Genomic DNA, 16,983 nt, shown 5'->3' on the forward strand with positions numbered 1-16,983 from the left:
ATTACTCCCGATACACCAATTAAGAGCAAGTATAAATACCAAGGGCAATGCACAAGCTCTCCATTCCAGTGGAGCCTGCGCCTAGGTAAAGAGGGGGAGAACTCAGATTGAGTTCGTGAGTATACAACTGAATAGAACATCCTCAACCTAAAACAAGTAAGCAAGAGGTTCACGGTCGCCATTTCTTTTCAGATTGCAGATTTGGCAATTACTACTACCCCAGACGTTCGGAGGGCTCATGAAGCTAGGAACCTAATTAAGACAAGTATGGCCGTTTGCCACAATAGACAACCCCCTTACCTTCCTCCTTAATCACACCACTGCCATTTAGAGTGTGTGTTTTATGTTAAATGTTCTGTATGTCTGGTATTTGTCCTCTTTTTTACAGGGTAAAATCTTCAATGATTATTTTAAACCCCCCATACCTTTTTCCTAGGTGATTGCACCTGTTAAAAGTGTTTGTGATGTTTACTAATGTTTCTTTCATCCTTTTTTCCAGACAATGCAACTGGCATTTTTTCTGAGACATACCGCTGTAGGTACATTGTAACCTATACTGCAGGCACAAATATAGATATCTTTGTCACTTTTTGTAAATACATACCACTGTTTTTACATTTGAAATATGTGAGTAAGGTGGGGAAGTTGTGCACCCTGTCCTGAAGAAGGAGCTCAGCCTCCGAAACATGTCAACGCACACAAGAGATTCTGTCCATAATTAAGGCAATGTACCTCGCATTTCACTTCTTTTACTAGTACCAGCATGGGGACATTATTAAAGTTTTTAAGTCCCACGAGCCAGGCACTTTTTAAATCTCACCCATCCCACCACTCACTCAGTGCACTGTATAAATACCCTCACATGCACCATACATAGTCTACCACTATAAGTGCTCCTGCGTAGTCGTAGGTCGTAGGACGCCGCATCCCGTACAGGGGTGCGAAGACCCCAATGATGAAGCATGACACCAAGGGTCCTTTTGGTGTGTGAGTTGTATTTTAAAGAACACTAAGTGCTCCACACCACTGTGTGAACACTTCTCCTTTAGGGTGGATTCTTGTTGTTTATATAAATTTGACTAGGGAGTACAAATCCATCAGTGAAACTCTCTTTCCCTCCCTTTATTTTTCATGATAAAGGGAGGGGACATGAACGACAATTCACACTGACCTGGATGCCATGGGGGGATCCGCCATGGGAAGAAGATTGGGCAAGTTGGGAGACTTCCTACTTGCAGTAGGTCTAACTGGCATATGGAGAAGCCAACACTCCACCGATAAGCAATATACACACGTCAGCAGCCCATGGGAGCCTATCTGGACTCGACTATCTGTTCACACATGCTGGTGGCTTGGGCGATTTCTCAGAAGCCAAACATGTGGCGCAAAGAGTGTCAGACCACGCCCCAGTAGAGGTAACCCTGAGAGGGCCAAGAAGAACCCATACCCTACCTCAAAGGATAGATCCCTGGTATCTTAAAGATAAGACATTTTCAACACATATTAAGAAGGGGGACGAATGCTTCTTCAGTGAGAATGTGGGATCAGTGGACTCGGGGGATCACACTGTGGGAGGTATTTAAAACCGTGCTGAGAGGGTAGCTACAGGAAAAGATAATGGGGTCCCGGAAGGAGGCGAAGTTAAGGGGTGTTACCTTAGAGACTGAGATATCCAATGTAGAGGAAAGCATTGTAGAGGACACAGACAGCAATCTGGAACTAAACGACAGACTAAAATTAAAGCATAAAGAGTTGAAAAACCTATTAGAAGATAGTGCGAGAGCACAATCCCTGGCGACTCAATAGAGACTATATGAGGTGGAGGACAAGGCAGGCAAACTTCTGGCATGGCTAGATAAGAAACGAACTAGGAGTAGATGGGTCAGGGAGATAACAGATAGGGAGGGGCTATAACACCCAACTGGGGAGGCGATAACAGAGGCATTTGCTACCTACTATGAGGAATTATATTCCTCTAAAACGGAAAGTTCGGGGATGAATGAAAGGAGGTCCTAAGAGATATACGTTTACCTCAGCTAACAGAAGCGGATAGGGAAATGCTTCAGGGTGATCTAACGCTAGATGAACTTAATAGTGCAACCGGTGCACTGTAATCGGGAAAAGCAGTGGGGCCGAATGGCCTACCAGTGGAGCTGTTCAAATGCACACTAAGCAAAACAACAGAACACCTACCGGCCATGTTCATGGAAGCGAGGGAGAAGGGACCTCTTCCCCGTGGTCAAAGGATGACACCGATAGTGGTCATCCCCAAGGAAGGGAAATCACCAACACACTGCTGCTCTTACAGACCGATCTCATTACTTAATTACGAGGTGAAAGCACTAGCCAAGATCTTCTCCATGCGCCTCTGCAAGGTGATTACCTCATTAATACACCCAGATCTATCTGGATTCATGCCACATAGGGTCACCAGGCTTAACCTATGGCAATTGTTTGGGGTCCTCAACATGACGGGTGGGGAGGCAACAGATCCAGCAGCACTTCTGTCATTGGATGCAAGAATGGCCTTTGGCAGTGTAGAGTGGGACTACCTCTTTACAGTTCTGGGTCATCTGGGTTTCAGACACAAATTTATCGTCTGGATAAAGCTGTTCTACCACCGGTTGCTGGCAAGAGTACGAGTTAATGACATGGTGTCCAGGTATTTCCTCCTGGAGAAAGGAACGAGGCAGGGCTGCCACCTTTCACCGTTACTATTCGCCCTGGCATAGGAGCCTCTGGCGGCATGGACCTTGCAAGACCCCTTGATATTCCAGTTCGGGGGGGGACGCAATTTCCTCTACGCAGATGCCATTTTATTGTATGTACTCAAGCCATGGCAATTAGTTAACAGAATACTCCAGATTTTTCGCATTTTTGGAGACTATTCGGGTAACCAAATTAAATGGGTCAAATCCCTTTTATTTTCACTGAGGGGGGCATATGCACTCTGACCTCTAGATGCGATGTTCCGATAGAGGCTTGGAATTTCAAATACTTTGGAATTGTGGTGACTGGAGACCCTCATGAATTCCACCAACTAAATCCAATACCCCAACTGGATAGATTCATAAAAGATGTGAAACAGTGGTGATCGCTTCCTCTTACATTGATAGGCTGAGCAGCCCTATATAAAATAATGACACTACCCGCATTTTATATATCCTACAAAACACGGCCTATGTAATCCCCAAAACCTTTTTCCAGAGGGTGGAGGCCGAGTTACACTCCAAGCTCTGGGGCGGAGGCACCCTGCGCATAGCGCTTAGCAAATTGCAGAAGGGCGTCCACGAAGGCGGTTTAGCCATTCTAGACATTAAAAGCTACTACTGGGCATCACAACTGGTCACAGTCAATGACTGGATGTTCAGAGACCGAACAGATCCAGCATGGAGGGTAGATAGAGTGGGGATGGAGAAGAGGGGTGCCTACCATCACACCGAGGTGGCCAAGAGAGCTCTCCACCCACACGGTAATAACAGTATGGAGCACAGTTAACAGATATCTAGGTTGGGAAGGAAGACTGACAAAAATTACCCTCTCTGGAGCTGCACAGGGCTTCCTTAGTTTAAAAATTGAAGAACTTTAGTAAATGGAAACTACTGGGCTTGAAGAGACTCAGGGACGTGTGGAGAGACCGAGCCTATATTAAATTCGAAGCATTACAGCAAGAATACGAATTGGGAAAGGGTGAGTGGTTAAATTACCTACAACATGGCCATGCCCTCAGGGCTCATATTGTCGAAGGTGAAACCCTAGTAAAAGCTTCTCCCTTAGAAGATCCACTGCTCACAGACCTGTTAACTTCCAAAGCGATATTGCTAATATACAAATAAATTATAAACAACTCCCCTGATATTATGGGTCCACTAAAGACCTCATAGGGGAGCGATCTGTGAAACCTAGATGACAACAAATGGGTGGAGGTAGCAATATGATCCAGGTTCGGATTGATACAATTAAAAATACTGCAACGGACGTACTATGCAAAAACAGTGTTGCATCAAAAAGGACACTCGAGGACAAGCCATTGTCAGAGGGGACGTGTTCAAGAAAAGACGTTCTACCACATACTTTGGGAGTGTCCATCCATTCAGAAATATTGGCTGGGGATTGGAAGGTTTAGGCATGGACAATTTAGTGTATTGTTTCAGCACTACTTTTTTCCTTGAAGCACGCTTCGCAACGTTTCAGATGGCAGCGATGCCATCCATATCGCGGTCTGTTGTGAGTCTTCGTTAATTTCAATACCCTTGAGACTTGCACACAGCAGTATGGGCTTTAGTGTTTATTGTGTCAAAATGCTTTTTTGTATGGTCTAATATGTCTGCTTTGACTGCAGATTTTTATCCCATTCTGCACACTTATTTTGCTTTTAGGAGTTGTCTAGATAAAAAGTCCATTAGCAACGCAGCCTTTATTGACCAGGGATAATCTAACATGTGAAGTTACTGTTCCAGTTCGCAAGCAGGTTCCTTCCCTGTAAAATAGGGGTAACATTACTCTACTACACAGCACCAAACCCCTAAGGGCTTTTGCTCCGCCTCGCTGTGGATACTGTGCCCCAGGCTGCATAGTTCATGTTCTGTTGAGCAGGGCACCATCTCCACGTATCATTATTTGAATTATTCTGCTGCCATGCCAGAACATGTGCCCATTCACTAGTGGACAGTGAACTGAGCTGTATACAGTGGTTCCATTTTAAAGCCAAAATGTAGCTGCTGTCTCTGAGGGATGGGAACTCACAGCATATTAATTTCTTTTATTTCCCTCACCGTCACACAGATCCACGCCACACAATCTCCACACATTTCCATTCCACACCACATTTCGACCACAAACCACATAACTCAACTCAACAGCACACCACTTTCATTCAATACACACAACAAAATTCCACATTATGCCCCAAAATTCAATAGCACACCACACAATTTAACTACACTACATACCTCTCCACAACACAAAATACCAGTTTACATAATTACACTCCATAACACACAATGCCACTTCATGTAACCCCAGTACACTCAGTCCCACATAATACATTTTACATATTTCCACTGCACAACATGCCACATAATTCCACTACACACTCAACACAACACAATTCTACAGCGCACAATTCCAAACCAACTTACATAAATCCATGCCACATCACATACATCAACTCCACAACACATAGCTAAAACACATTGTCATTGACAATGCCATTAGAGCTTGGATTGCAGAGACCTATTGGCTTTGCCAATGCTTGTAATTGTTTGCAGTGCTTTATCGATGTGATGACCAAATAAGGATTTGCCGTCGTGAGGCATATCTTTGTCTGTACATCTTGCCAGAAAGAAGTAGCTCTTAACCAACCCTGTCGTCTTAGGACTGCCACCCCAGCCAATTGTCTGACACCTGTTGACGAAACGGCGACAGGCAGTCAATAAGCTCAGCCCAGATTCTCACTCCCTCCTGAAGAATTCTTGCTTCTTCCTTCAAATCCTCAGTAAACATTTCAATATTCGGGGAAATAGCCGATCACATTTGGCAGTCATATCTGCCCAGAATGGCAAGAGAGTTGGCCGCTCTAACAGTAGTTGCTGACATAGTGGAGAGTTTTTAGCCAATAGAGTCAAGAAGTCTTCCGTCTCTATCAGGAGGTGCAGAAAGGGGTGAAGCAGGATTTCTGGCACAACGCTGAGCAGCCTGAGAAATCACCGAATCCGGCTTAGGTTATCCTATAAAACAGGCATGCGCGTTGTCCGGTACCTTATACTTCTTCTCCAACTTAAGCAAGGCTGCAGGAATTGAGGTGTTCTCATTACCTTTAGGACATCCTCCCATATAAAATCCACTATGAGGATTGTGAGAATCTGTCTTTTAATCTGTTCCTTAAAATCATAAAGGAAACAATCAGACTGTTGGTGACCACGGGGAGCTGAAATCTTTTTGCTGCTCTTTCCATTAGGGTATGAAGAACTTCTATATTTTCAGGTGGGGAGTCCACCAGAGGCGCGGTGGAAGGTGATGGTGTTTGTATTTGATAGTCATCCTATCCGTTAGGTAGTGATACCTCCTTCAGCTCACCCTCCTTTCTTTTGTCATCAATAGTATGATGCTTCTGAACCTGGGCTGAGGTGCTACAGGTGGTAGAGAAAAAGGAGGGGGGGGGGAGTTTAATTTTAAAGGAAGACTATGCAGTAGGAGTTTGAGGAACTGAAGAAGCTGGTTCCGAAGGAGGGAATCTACAGTAGTAATCTTCCACCATATGCTGTAGATTAGATACTAGGGAAACAGGCATTTGAATGATTTGTTTCTTTGGCCAATCCTGGTTAGGGTCCTGAGGATAGTAAACAATCATCATCATCCTCCTGGCACTTAATTTAAAGGTCTGAAGGTTTGTGAGCAACGCCAAACATGCCTTTGTCATCTGAATCTTCATCACCATAATCAAATATTTCCTCTGGAGGACAGGGCGGTACCTTACAGCAAGAGGTCTGGGTAAAATCACTTCTTTTACAATAATGAAGTGCAACTGACAAAACAGAGTCCTGGGTCATTTGCCTCTTCATTGAAGCAGAATCTGAACCAATATCTTGAGTTCCAGGCAAAAAAGTGACGGGAGTAACAACAACGACAATGATAAACCACAGACGAGGATGTTGACAACGAAGGTTTCGCCGACGGCTCTTCCGGCAACAGTTTTGACGTCTATGAAGATCGTCGCCGTAGGTCCGTGTTCATCTACTCTGCCGACGAGGGTACTGTTGACAGAGCTACATTCGACAAGAGATTCTTGTTTTTTAGAGGCGCCAACAGCCGCAGCGCCGATTAATGATCCATCGACGATTCTTTTAATGAAAGTCCTTTTTTCATCGTCGACATGATAGATACCGACGTCGATGCAGAAGGTCTCACATTTACCAAAACTATGGTCCATGGACAAGTGGGCGACAACATAATCATCTTAGACTGAGGTGAAGAAAATGTCGCCATTGTTGTCGTAGTTGTGGCAATGGAAGCTTTAGTTGACAAACACGTCGTCAATGACTCCATCGACGTAGTGTCTTTCTGAGGTGACAAAACTGTCTCCGGAAGAGATTTGGACGTTGACTTTGATGTGGCTGTAGAAGGAGTAGAGGGCACAGACTGACCCTTGCGAGATGTAGACTCCTTTTTTGATGATAACCGCCTTGGGAGACTCCTACTCCACCTTACTTGCCCTCTTTTTAGAAGCTGTAGTTTTGAGGGAAGAATCACTATCCTCATCAGACAGAGGATTGTCCTTAGTTTTCAACTTCTGCAGCCACAAAACAAGACATCCCTCCCAATCACTCAAAGTCTTTTGAAAGAAGTTTCTGCAGATCTTACAGTCGCTCACCCGATAATGAGGGTGAAAGCAGTAGAAACACTTCTTGTGGGGATCATTCGAGTGAAGTCTGAGTTTCCCACAAGATTCACAATGAATGAAAAGAGACCTCTTTGAAAAAGACATGTTTTTCTGAAGAAGAAAAAATGTTTAGTAGGCCAAAAAAGAAATACTGAGCAGAGCTTAGGGAGACTCCCTTCACACGACCGACGTGTGGTAGAAAATCAGAGAGCCTGGAGCCTTTTTGGAGAGGGTTCTAGAGGGTGCTGACGCCTGATTGGTTGGACTTGGGACCATCCTAATGACTAGGACGAGTGAATTTTTTTCCTCTATTAAATTTAATGTTAAAGTTATTGCCAGCTGCTTTCAATGTACCGTGGGACTCCCACTTCGACGACAGGGAATGATTCAAGCATGTGAATCTATTAAAGATATCCCAATACTGGAGAAACATGGCTTCAATACATGAAAATCTGTCTCTCCCTGGCGGCAGTAGTGGCAAAGCGAAATGTTGCAAGATATCAAAAATAGCAGATTGGAAGTCTGACATGGATTGGTGCAGTTTGACTGAGAAAACTATATACTCAAGCAGGGGCTGCCAGAAAAAGTGGGAAAAAATTTGGAGTGCATGGCAAACATAGGAGGACTGTAAATGAGCAGGGTATTACCTAAACATCGTCATCCACACAACACTCACTGGTACACAGGTGTGGCGTAGCATGAGCAAATTGTGATAATGCAACAGCAAAGAGACTTGTCACTTTCTGAGATAAGGGGAAAGATGGGTGGTTTGAATGGGGAAGAACAAATGTTGATTATCCTACAAAACTAATTTGTATGCTGATTTGTTAACAAAATGCAAGGCCGGAATCTCCGAGCCATAACATTTCTCAAATGTATTGTGTGTTGAGCATGTATCAATAAAACGGGTTTACAAAAAAAAAATTCTTAAACATCTCATAAGTGATACCTGGGGGTGGTACAAACAAGTGAAGTAATTATGTTGGACGTCTGGTGGCACTGTCTCAATAGCAAAGCTGAGCATGCAGGGAGAGAGTGTGGTAAAAGCAAATATATTCTTAAGACATATAACCAATCCATGCAATACAGTGTGATCCCAAAGGCTCCTTGGAATTAAATATCTTTGGACTTGGTGGGACAGATGGCAGGGGAGGTAGCTTTTCCATACATCCCAATTCTTATGAATTAATTTCCAAGCTGGCAGGAAGGAAGGTGGGCGAATGATATCAGTTGTTAAATGTGAAGACGTCTTTTTATGAGGTCTTCCAGAGGGAATGTTACCACTAGACAATAGAGTACAGTTTGTTCCATGGATATGAAGGGTTTCTTTATTGAGTGTGGCACTTTGCATAAAAGGGGGTTCTGTACAATTCATACACTAATAGCATGGTGGAGAGATTCAACTGTCCTCTGAAAGAAGGCTTACAGCGAGCAAAAGTTTGCAGATTGGGTTGGAAAAGAACTGTGTATCGAATAACAGTATACATATTGTCACCTCATCAAACCACTGGAAAGATATCATTTGAACTGTTTAAGAGATGACATTCTAACAGTAGGTGTGTGCGTTGATGGAAAGATTTAAGGAAAAGCTATGTCAAGGTGTTTGCTGAAGATGAGTGGGGAAAGATTTCTTTATGGAAGAAAGAACACGCACAGGCAGAGAAATATGGTCTAAATTCAAAAATCACGTGGGAAATATCGGAAGACAGCATCAATTTCTTAGATGTCAGAGTATCTATCACCCAACAGGGATTTGAGACAGACCTGTTCGTGAAGCCCACCGATAGAAACAACATGCTCCACTACACGAGCTTCCACGAACCAAACCTAAAAAGACACCTTCCATTTTCACAAATGGCAAGAGCAAAAAGGATCGTATCAAGCCCCATGAAATTCACACAGAGGATTGAACAAATTGCCACCAAATTCCAGGCTAGAGGATATCCTTTTAAACTCATTGAGGAATCCAAGCAGAAAATTTTGAACACTGACCGCCAGAAACTATTACAACCTGGTCTAAAAAATCAACAGACACGTATAGTAGTAGTCTCCAAATACTCCACAGCCAGTATGAAATTCAAAAGGACCATATACCAACATTGGTCACTACTGAACCTGGAACCGGATTTCAACCAGATCTTTTTGGAACCTCCATTATTCGCCTTCACCAGAGCCCAGAACTTAGGTGAACTAGTCCAACACAAACCGACAAAGACTGTCAAACATACAGGTACTAAACCTTGCTTGAGTTGTGGGAACTGCAACAGCATCATAAAGGGAAACACCATCAACCACCCTATGAAGGGGAATACCATCAAACTCCATGTCAATGCAACATGTGATACGAGTAATGTAATCTATGCTCTCAAATGTCCCCGCGGGAAACTATACGTCGGCAAGACCGAACGTAAAATTAAAATCAGACTGACAGAACATAAGTCTAATATCAGACTAAAAAACAGCAAATCATCGATTGCCACACATTTCCAAGAATAGAAACACAACATTTCCCAATTAAAATTCATCATACTGGAAACCATTGTTAAGATGGAAGGCAGAGACAATACCAAATACCTCCTTCAACGCGAAAACACCTGGATACAAAGATTATCTACACAGAAGCCAATGGGCCTCAATGACAGAATCGAACTTTCTTGCTACCTATAAATGTTGTTCATGGAGCCTTAAAAGGCTTCCTGTGTTATTACACCAACTGTACTGTTAATTGAGTTCATACTCTTGAATTTATGATTTTCACTTATACCTCTGTATGCTACCACTTTTCATACCTTCCCTTATACATGTTTTACCCACACGCTAACATCACCCCACCTGGCATCCTGACAATTACTTTTGAGCACACCCTATTCCACTACATTTATTTCACCCCACCTTCTCTGTGCAATGCATGAATTTCACACCCCCAATATCCCGAGTTTTTCACGTTCGAACCCAGAATTTGAACCCCTGACCGCCATCGCGAGTCTTTCTTCCCTATCTAACATCACGTGATCGCAACATTTGTAATTGACTAAACGCGGCAGTAGACGCCTCCGTCCTGACCGGCGTATCGAGTGGACTACACTCAAATCTGAAGCTCCGTTTACAAGGTTAGTGCATCGAGTATTAGATAGCCTTGATTGGGTTCAACTAGACAGGATATTTACTTACGATCGCTACCCCTTTACTTTTCAGAACACCAACCCATTCAAAACACGGATACACGTAAGCGATACTGGGAGCATTCTCTCGCTTCTTTCACTCGGGACAAAACGGTTTATTTAAGGTGACCCTATAAATTGACATCCATACCCCCCTCCCCCTCACTCTTCCCGTAAACGTCCTCCCCCATTTTGCTAAAAAACAACACATCATGATGTCCATTTTTCGTAATCACTTATGTTATTTCATTTAATTTTGTTGCAGTACTTTCCCTGATGAAGGGGCAGCTAATAGCCCCGAAATGCATTGGATTTACATTAAGGACAGTGTTAACATGTTGAGAATGGATTAACCCAACTATTTGATACATTCATGAGAATTATCAATGAATTGTTATGTTGAATAAATATGAACAACCAACAATGAACTCTGAATGAAACCTCTTTGAACTATAGAGGAACCACAGTGTGCACCCAAGGATGGGATCAGTGACCCACTGACCTCACACCCACATGCTAAATTCAAAAAACCCATCATGGTAATCAGCTGTTTATTAATGCCATAAAACGCTTGATGGTAGGATTTGGAATTTAGGAAGATTCTGTTAATGTGCTGCTACCATTGAAGAAAAAAAAAAAGAGTAATATGTCAAATCGTAGGGAGGAGAGGTATGGCTGTGCAGACAGTGTTGCACAGCAGAGAGTTCCTCGGACACCAGCATATTTGTGGAATTATGTTTCTTTCTGAATACTCACCCTTGGCATTCCCTATTCTATATGTGTTGCTGTTGTTTCCCATGTGCATCACTATGTTGTATAAATAATTTTGTTAACATTTTCTTGTACCTTACATAGGCAATGTGAAAATTCCTGTATATAGTTAATCTTTTGCCACGATCGGAAAGTGTATGGTCTCTCACCTATCCTGCTGGCCATTTTCGATTTACATGGAAACAATGGGTGAATTCTGTGACAGTCCATAATGGCTGTCAGATATTCCTGGTGGTGGCAGTGGTACGGAGGTGGTAAACTGGGTCGGATGTTTAAGTACCTTGACACTGTGGTTCCCTTTTCAGAGTTAAGTTTGCAGACAGGAACTGGATTTCGCTACCGATGTGCTCCTATAATGATTGCTGTACTTACAAGCAGAAGGTGGTCTGGTGACAGTTTGCAGCATCAGGTTAATTCTGGTATTCGTCACCCGCTTCTTTGGAGGTCTGGCACATCATGGAGTGGCACTACACGCTACTGCAGCAGCATAAAGAACATTTTCATACATGCACAGAGATTATCATAGATTGGGGAAAGGCAGATGGAAGACAAATCAGGACACACTTTTTTTCTACTTGCATCGAAATTTCCTCCATTTAGTCTAATTCATTTGGGTTGTGTCAGCAGGAATACTTTGGGGCTATCCATGGAAGAAACAGCATTTCAGACTACTTATACCTGGCAACATTGTGAATTGGAGTTTGTCTTGCTGCTGCATAGTTCACACTAGACCCTCGAACGCTGCACACTTTTGGTTTGTGTCTTTTGCCAGTTTCATTCTAATTATTTTTAAATGTTTAATCTTCTTGTGTGCTTATTCCTATAGAGATATCTATATTATTAAGCTGGGTATATTTTAGAACATCAATTTTGCCGTGAAATGTGAGTGAGAGGAGATTCCACTATAAGTTGAAGTATTATAGTGAATCCCTGGATTTGTAAAGCATTTGTCTCTCACACTCCTTAGCTACGATTGCTCCACGTTTCTCGGGTTTGCTTTTCAACAGCACTGGTATGTGAGTGGTGAGTGCTTAGGTATCTGGAAAGATGTAGTTAACTGGTGTAATCAGACTGTATGTATTCTCCTTTGTGAACCTCACATTTCCTTGAGTAATCGTACAGCTACCTCCTAGTCTTTACCATCTGAAGGTGTTTTCTACTGCTTCATAGTGGTGATCAGCCTGATATTCTATCCAATGGCCATGACTGACAATGAAGATACTATAGTGAGAAAGGAAAAGTTCCTTCACCCTGGGCTTTTCCTACACATTAACAAAACACAGAATATCTCTGCGCAATTGTGTATTCCAGAAATGAAAGAATACTCATGGTGGGGAAGTAGAATCACAAGTAAGTAACTTATTGACATTATTATTCCTGAATTAGAGTAACCTCATTGAAGTTCTAAATAACTAACCTTTTGGCCCAGCAGTGGCTTTAGACTAGTAATGTAAAGCCAGGATCCGGAGGTTCTGTAAGAATGCAGTGAAACAAACATCAGAACAAAGCCTGATGGTATGTTCGAGCTGTTCGCTACCTAGGGCAGTGTCAGATCTTAGCCTTGATAAGATGCAGGTTACTAGGCTCAACTAACATTATTTACTTTACTTTTTCCTTTAAGGAATTCAGGAAATGTAACAATGCCAACTAGATTTTCACTAGAGACTTTTAGATTTGAATTAGCCATTTAGTACACACAAACATTATTACAATTTCCATGACACAGAATTTACCTTTACAATAATATTACCCCAATAATACAAGTTGATAATACTCACCAACGCTCCAGCTGCATACAGCATTGCTTGATCACTCAAAAAATCCTTTTTTGCGGTATGATAGCAGCTGTATGCCAATTCATAATGCTGAACCAAGAAACATAAATCGGCCATTTTTCTTATTTGAAGCTCTGGCGCTTCTGGAGGATACCTGATAAATAAATGCAAATAAAGGAAATTGTTACTTACCCAGTTAGCATCTGCTCATGGCATGTAGTGCTGTAGATTCACATGCTTAGCATAATCCTGCCATCTGGTGTTGGGCTTGGATGAGTGCAAGTTGTTTTTCTTCAAAGAAAGTCTTTCGAGTCACGAGGTAGTGTGGCGACTTCTCTTGCTGGTAATGCAAATGGCCATCAACCCTATAGATTGTTTTCCTGCACAGCGAGTGAGGATGAAACGTGAAGCAAAGGATAGTATATAGAGATGTTAATGCAAAAGGAGTTTGTGAGAAATAGTGAGAGCAACTGTAACAAGAATAGGCGTCTGGTGAAGAGGGTGGGTGAATCTACAGCACTGCATGCCACGAACAGATGCTTACTCAGTAAGTAATATTTTCCATTCGAGCCATGTGTCACTGTAGGTACAAATGTTTAGCATAGACTATAAAGCAGTCCTCTTCCATAAGCGGTGGCTAGCCTGTGGGAGTTAAAACTGTTTGCAATAGTGCACGTAGAACTGCTTGGCCCACATTGGCTTGTGGGTGGGCCAGTACATCTACACAGTAATGTTTTGTAAATGTGTGTGGTGTAGACCATGTAGCGGCTTTACATAGGTCAGATACAGGTATATTTCCGCTGGAGGGCATTACATTTCCTTTTTAACAAGTGGAATGAGCTCTAGGAGAAATGGGTAAAGTTAGTTTAGTTTTAGAATCGCATGTTTGGATGTATTTAACAATCCATGGTGCAATGCTGGCTTTAGAAATGGCCCTTCCTTTGTTAGGTTTTGAGAAAGTAAAAAATAGGTGTTGTGTAGTCCTACATGATGCAGTCCTGCCAATATAGTACATGAGAGCAAGTTTCATATCTAACTGTGCAAAGACCTTACTGCAACTGAGTCAGGTTAGAGAAAACAAGACAGGAAGTTCAATAGATTAAAGAGAAATTTTGAGACCACCTTTTGATGAAATTTGGGGTTGGTGTGAAGTACAACCCTGTCCCTATGTATTTGAAAAGAAAGGTTCTTCTAAAGTTAGTGCCTGGTGCTCACTCACACGTCTAAGCAAAGTGATAGTGACCAGGAATTTTACCTACCAGGATAAAAACTGGAGAAGGAAGGTGTGGAGGGGCTCAAATGGAAGGCCAAATAATCTTGTTAATACAATATTGAGATTTCATGTAGGAGCTGGTGGCACCCTAGAAGGAATAACTTTAAGACTTTCTAGGAAGGCTTTGATGACTGAAATTCTGAATAGTGGAGAGTGTTGCCTATTTGATAGGTATGCGGCTACCACCTCTAGATATAGCCTTATAGATTTAAATGCTAAACCAGAGGTGTGCAAATGAAATAAGTAGCAATGTATTGTACCTTGTCTTATAAAGGGATCAATGTGTTTGGAATGACAATAGTGGACAAATCGACTCCATTTAGCAGTGCAACTGGTCCGAGTAGTAGGCCTGTGTGCATTTTTGAGAATTTCCATACATTGTTGAGGGAAATTGAGGTAACTAAATTCTAGGACTTCAGGAGTCAGATTGAGGGATCTGCAGTCTAGGTGTCTGATTTCTCCATGGTTCTGTGCCAGAAGGTCTTGCCTGTTCGGCAGTGCTTCGTGGGGAACTACTGACAGTTCGAGGAGTGTGGTGAACCATGGTTGTCGTGCGCATGTGGGAGCCACTAGGATGAGGGTGAGGGTGAGAGATGTCTGCCGAGGTTTGCTAATCACAAATGGAAGCAGTGAGAGAGATGAAAAAGCAAAAGCAAACATCCCTGACTAGCTCATCCACAGTACGTTGCCCTTGGACTGTGGGTGTGGAAACCGGGAGGTGAAGTTTGGGCAACTGACATTTTCTGCTGTGGCGAAGAGGTCCATTTTTGGTTATCTCCAATACTGGAAGCATTGAAGGAGGACTAGAGGGTGGAGTTCCCATCCATGTACTTGTTGGCGCCTCCTGCTGAGGAAATCTGCAAAGTCAATGTCCACTCCCGGTAGTTACTTGGCTAACCGGTGAATGATGTATCAGAGAGCCTACCTCCAAATGGTCTGGGCTAAATTCAGAAAGCTGAGGGGACACAGTGCCTTCTTCCATTTTTAGAAAATACATGGCTGTCATGTCTGTCTTGATGAGGTCTACCTTGCCAATCAGGTGAGGAAGCAAGGCTTTCAGCACTAGGTGAACATCTATTAACGCTAGATGAATTACATGCAGATGTCGCTGATTAGGTGTCCAGTGGCTCAGGGCAGTTAGATATTGCGAATGCGGTCCCCATCCCGTAAGGGAGGCATCTGTTATGATTGTCTGCGAAACTGGGTTTAGTAAGGGCTGTCTTTTTGACAGGTTGATGGCGTGCCACTATTTCAGAGAATGGCAAGCTTGACGACCGACCAACACTAGATCTTCCCATTTCACCCTGACCTTGAGTCCATTGGGGTGCTAAGCACTCTTGCAAAGAACACATGATTAGTTTGGCATGAGGTACTATGGCTAAACATGAAGCCACCATACTGAGGAGACACTGGACTGTCCTCACTATTACCTGCTGACCAGTTAAAATTAGGGAAAGAGCGTCTGGAATGATTGCATCCGAGCAGTATTCGGGTAAGCTATTCTTAGTTCTGTAGTTCTGAGGTGAGAATTCCTCCTAAGTAAGGTTGGATCGGAGGGGTTGGAGGCGTTGATTGTAAAGCATAGGTTGTGAAGTACATTTTTGGTGACCCAAGTGTGTTGGTAACAATTTTGACAAGTCGCGATTTTTTAATTAGCCGGTTGTCTACGTATGGAAAGACATGTATGCATTGTCTTTGCAGGCGAGCAGCTACCAACGCAAGAGATTTGAAAATAAGACCCTGGCCTGGTAGGGACTCCGAAGGGGAGCATTTTGAACCTGTAATGCTGACCGTGTATCACAAACCTCAGATACTGGCGGTGTGCTTGTTAGGTGAATAGGAATATGAAAGTAGATGTCCTAGAGGTTGAGTGTGGCCATGAAGTCGCCTTGTTGTACTAACAGGATGACATCTTGAAGAGTGCTCCAAGAGAATGTACTTGTTTAGGGATCTGAGATTCAATATTGGTCTCAGGGACCCGTCCTTTTTCGGAATAAGGAAGTATATTGACTGGACTCCCGTGCCCTGTTAATGGAGTGGAAGGGTTTCTATAGCTCTTTTTTTGAGGAGTGCTTGTACTTCTTTTCTTCCCTGGGCAACTTCTGATGTTGTTGGAAAAGTCTGTGTTCGTGAGGTGGAATATTGGGAGGTGTGAAAGTAAGCTCCAGACAATAGCCATGTTGGAAAATATCCAACACCCATCGTTCGTAAGGGATGTTTCGCCAGGCAAGAAAGAACCGTGGAAGACGACCTCTGACAGGAGTTGCGTGACTGGCGGTATAAGAAGTAAGTCAAGGTTTGGTTAATCCGCCCTTGGCTCTGTAGTGGTTACGCCTACATAAACCTCAGTAGTTTCTCTAGGGAGGTGGTATGGTTCTGTAACCGCTGGTATGAATCGGTGGTCTCAGCAGAGGTAGTTTTGGACCCTCCAAAGTAGGATGAGCGGCAAACGTAGCCACAATGGGAGGGTGTCTGCAGCACCCCCATGGCTATGACTTTTTCTTAGTTAAAAAATAATAATTTTAATAATGTATCTGCTTTAGGATCAAACAAATGTTTTCCATCGAATAGGAGGCCCAGTACAATTTGATGTACCGCAGGTTTGAACATCGAGACCTGAAG

The 16,983-nt window shown here is 43.0% G+C and overlaps 1 protein-coding gene across 3 annotated transcripts in view; it reads right to left on the reverse strand.

The window, feature by feature from the left end:
• TRAPPC8 (trafficking protein particle complex subunit 8) overlaps positions 1-16,983 on the reverse strand; it is a 1,294,567-nt gene that overhangs the window by 774,819 nt on the left and 502,765 nt on the right. For all 3 annotated transcript variants that reach the window (XM_086965686.1, XM_086965689.1, XM_086965688.1), the window contains one exon: positions 13,092-13,242. In XM_086965686.1, coding sequence (XP_086821812.1) covers positions 13,092-13,242 — 151 coding nt within the window. The remainder of the gene's footprint in view (positions 1-13,091; positions 13,243-16,983) is intronic.

This window comes from Lissotriton vulgaris, chromosome 4_1, assembly GCF_964263255.1.
Source record: "Lissotriton vulgaris chromosome 4_1, aLisVul1.2, whole genome shotgun sequence".
NCBI lineage: Eukaryota > Metazoa > Chordata > Amphibia > Caudata > Salamandridae > Lissotriton > Lissotriton vulgaris.